Source organism: Alexandromys fortis, unplaced genomic scaffold, assembly GCF_014885135.2.
Source record: "Alexandromys fortis isolate MF-2015 unplaced genomic scaffold, M_Fortis_MF-2015_v1.1 scaffold_330, whole genome shotgun sequence".
Taxonomy (NCBI): Eukaryota; Metazoa; Chordata; class Mammalia; order Rodentia; family Cricetidae; genus Alexandromys; species Alexandromys fortis.
Window position 1 is genome coordinate 440,472 of NW_026068204.1, and position 3,515 is coordinate 443,986.

Here is a 3,515-nt window from a genome sequence, read left to right on the forward strand (position 1 = left end):
GTTCAGGTAACCAACCTGATTAGTGCCCCCAACCACACCGAGGACTCGAGGACACAGCAGAAGCTGAGGAGCCAAAAAGAGGCTGGAGCATCCAAGAAAGCTGGTACCCATGCCAATACCCTGTCCTCCTGGCCAGACAATACCATCCTGGCCAACAGGGCAACTTTAAAGGGCTCATCACCTATACGGGACCATGGCCTTATCTGCTTCTCTATCTTGCCCTCTCAAACCATCTCTTACCTTATAATCTAAACACCACTCCCCCTAGGCCAGGTCCCCTCGGCTCCAATGCCACCCAGACCATTCTACCGCCAGTATTCACACTGAGGTCCACCTCCCTGGAGCTGTTCACAGTGATCCCAAGGCTGTCATTTCAGAAGGTACAAATTAGTCAGACAAGAGGTTAAAGACCAGTTGGGATACAGGAAATCATTAGGTACCCTAGTCTCTGGGTTTCTCCCACAAGAGAGCTCACACCAGACCAAAGACACCTAGAGCCAGCCCAGAATAACTGAGTCCTTCCAACGTTTATTATAACGGGTCAGCAGCAGCCAGAGGGCCAGAGGGGTGGGACTCCAGACTCATTTGTTCTTCATGTAGATCTTTGGGGTCTGCCAGCTCTCGGGGGCTTCCTTCAGGCCTGCCTTCAGCCAGATGCGCTTCAACTCTTTCTCAAACTTGATCTGCGAGGGCAGAGGGGGAAACCCACACATTCTCAGCAAAGCCAGGCACTCTCGACCACGGCCAATCTAGGTCCACAGGAGGGGGCCATATTCACCTGCTTCCTCTTCAGACGTCCCTCCCGGACTTTACGCCGCTGAAACCGCGTCCTCTTGATCAGCTTACGGTACTTGTGGTGGTTCATCTTCCGTCTTCGGATCTTCAGCACATTTTTGCACTGCATTGGAGTGGCGTCCCTGACGCCCTGCTTGGCTTCCTCCTCCTCCTGGCTGGGTGGACACTTGTGGAATCGGGAGGGAACCACAGTCATTGGGACCCCAACATCCAGTTTGGGCAACAGGTATCTGGCGGTCAGCCAGCTCTCTAGCGGACTTATGGACATCTTCCTGGGGACCAGGAACTCCTCAAGCTCCAACTGAGCCCCCTTACCAGGAAGGGATGCGGCCCGAGTTAAGCTTGCAGACTGCAAACTGTACAGGGGTCGAAAAGCATGGCTGCCGGTCACCCCGGAGCTAGGCCAGGAACGACGGAAACCTGGGGGAAACAACAGTCGCTACTGGTGAGACCACACCATATTAGAGCACCACTACTACCCAGGCCCGGGTAACATGTACCCCCAAACCGGGGAGACCTGGCCCTTACTCCAGTCTAAAGCTGTGATGTACCCCTCATATTACACCGAAGTTCGCAAGGGAAAAGTCTGTGGACAGGATCTTGCTTCCACAGCAAGTTAAGACTGCTGAGGGCAAGCTGGGCTGCTCTGATTCTCATCCCCACCCCAGGCGTGGACTCCGCGTCCACGGGAGCCTCTTACCTGCCCAGGGAACAGCCCTGACCAGCTGAGAAGTCAGGCGCGCAAGGAACATGGTGGGGGGATGGCCAGGCCACAGATGATCAGAGCTAGAACACAGGTACCGGCTGAGGTCAAGCGGAGGCGGGGGGCTGTGCCTGTGCCGTCAGCCGCCGCCGACCGGCCAGGTCGCATGCTTCACAGACCCCACCACCCTGGATGCCCCTGACCAGCCATGAGGCATCTTCCAACGTCGCTCTCAGCTAAATTCCCGTCTACTTATCTGCACCAACGTGATCCCCGCAAGCCGTTCACCCCACTGCTTATGCTCGGGCACCCGAACCCCACAGCGCGGGATGGAACCGACGAACGCACCGAACAGAACCAGGGCAGCAGCTACCCGCGGGCTCCCATCTCTGCAGCTCTTTGAAACTTCCGACCCGCAGACCCAACCCCGGAAGTTACTGCCGACCATCGAACCACGGGCCGTAAGGACTTCCGGTGCGTAAGCTGGGGACGGGTTCCGCCCCAGCGCGATCCTATCCGGCGCCCTCTGGCGCTCGACTCGGCGTCGACGCGTTTCCCGGGCGTCGGCTAGCAATCCCTCCGCCCCAGTTCTCCAGCAGCACGTCAGTTCCGGGCAAGAAAGCCACCGAAGCCCTACATCCGTCCGCAATCCCCGACGGTGCTCTCTGCGCACGCGTGACCTCTAGCAGTGTTTTTGTTGCTTCTGTCTTTCCGGGCCCGCAGGACCGCGGAATTGACGTAAGGCAGCAACGAAAGCGTTTGGAGCTGCTGTTAGGACTGGAGATGGTTTAGGAACAGCCCTGTGGCGTATGATGGGGGTCAGATGATACTCGCAGGACTTGGTGCTGTTCCTGAACATACTGCCCATCCCTTTAATTTGACAGCCGTTTCTCCCCACCAATCTCAAGTGAGGTCCTAAATCCTATATGGATCTTTCCTAAACCAAACAAGCCCCAATAGTGTACTTTGGTTTTGGGGGGAGGGTAGGGCTCTCACACGTTATTTTTCCAGACAGGGTTTCTCTGTGTAGCAGACTCCTGGTTGTCCTTGAACTCGTTCTGTAGACAGGACTGGGGGGTTCTCTATGTAATAGACCCCTGGGTGATCCTGGAACTCGCTTTGTAGACTGGGCTGGAGATTTTTCTGTGTAACAGACCCCTGGTTGTCCTGGAACTCGCTCAGTAGACGGGGCTGGCCTCGAACTCACAGAGCTCCGCCTGCCTCTGCCTCCTGTTAGCTCATACGTTTACTTTTTACCCAAAAACCTAAAGCAGCCTCTGGAATATGGGTGCTGCTTCCCACAGCAAGAGTCTAGCATTCCATACACCTTCCTCACCCAGAAAGGCTGGTTGGCCCTGATGGACCGGACACCTGCTTTAGGAAAGGTCTGTGTAAGACTCAAGAACTCCCCAAGTGTGTCTTCCCCAGGTACTAACCTAGCAACAGTTAGTGGTAGGAGCATAATAAATCAATGAGAACAGAAAAGGCAAGTTCTAGTCCCAGCTCAGTAACTGAGGTCACGAGGCAATGCCTGAGATAGGAAGGTTTAGTCATTTCTGATGGTGTTGAAGGAGAGCACAGCACACATGTGGAGGTCAGAGGGTAACTTGTGAGTCCGCTCTCTTCTTCCACCTCTATGTGGATTCCAGGGATCTGATTCAGGTTGTCAGCTTGTGTGGCAAGCACTTAACCCACTGAGCCATACGCTGCACTAACCCAGACAGGTCACAGCCTCTTCCCTGCCTGGTTTTACCATCTAGACTCCAGCCTTCATCTTGGTGCGTCCACACCTCAACATGGTCAACTGTTTATCTCCCACACTCTATCTAATTAGATGAAAACGGAAGACCTAACCAAGGATCCAGTGGAGAGGTGATCATGTTGAGAACAATCCAGATGAGGACAGTGCCTCCTAGGGGTCAGGGACCAATAGGAGAAAGGGCAAGGTCAATCCTACCATCCTCCTTCCCCAATCCGATGTTGGATGTCCTTCTGTGTATGTGTTGCTCTTATTGGT

At 54.7% G+C, this 3,515-nt stretch overlaps 1 protein-coding gene across 1 annotated transcript; it reads right to left on the reverse strand.

The window, feature by feature from the left end:
* Window positions 1–508: 508 nt before the first annotated feature.
* Aurkaip1 (aurora kinase A interacting protein 1) lies at window positions 509–2,003 on the reverse strand. Its single transcript, XM_050130082.1, has 4 exons — window positions 1,847–2,003; window positions 1,496–1,581; window positions 779–1,215; window positions 509–683 (listed from the first exon to the last, which is right to left on the reverse strand). Exons 2-4 carry the CDS (start codon window positions 1,545–1,547, stop codon window positions 582–584), a joined length of 591 nt encoding a protein of 196 aa, XP_049986039.1. The 5' UTR covers window positions 1,548–1,581; window positions 1,847–2,003; the 3' UTR covers window positions 509–581.
* Between the last annotated feature and the right edge of the window lie 1,512 nt (window positions 2,004–3,515).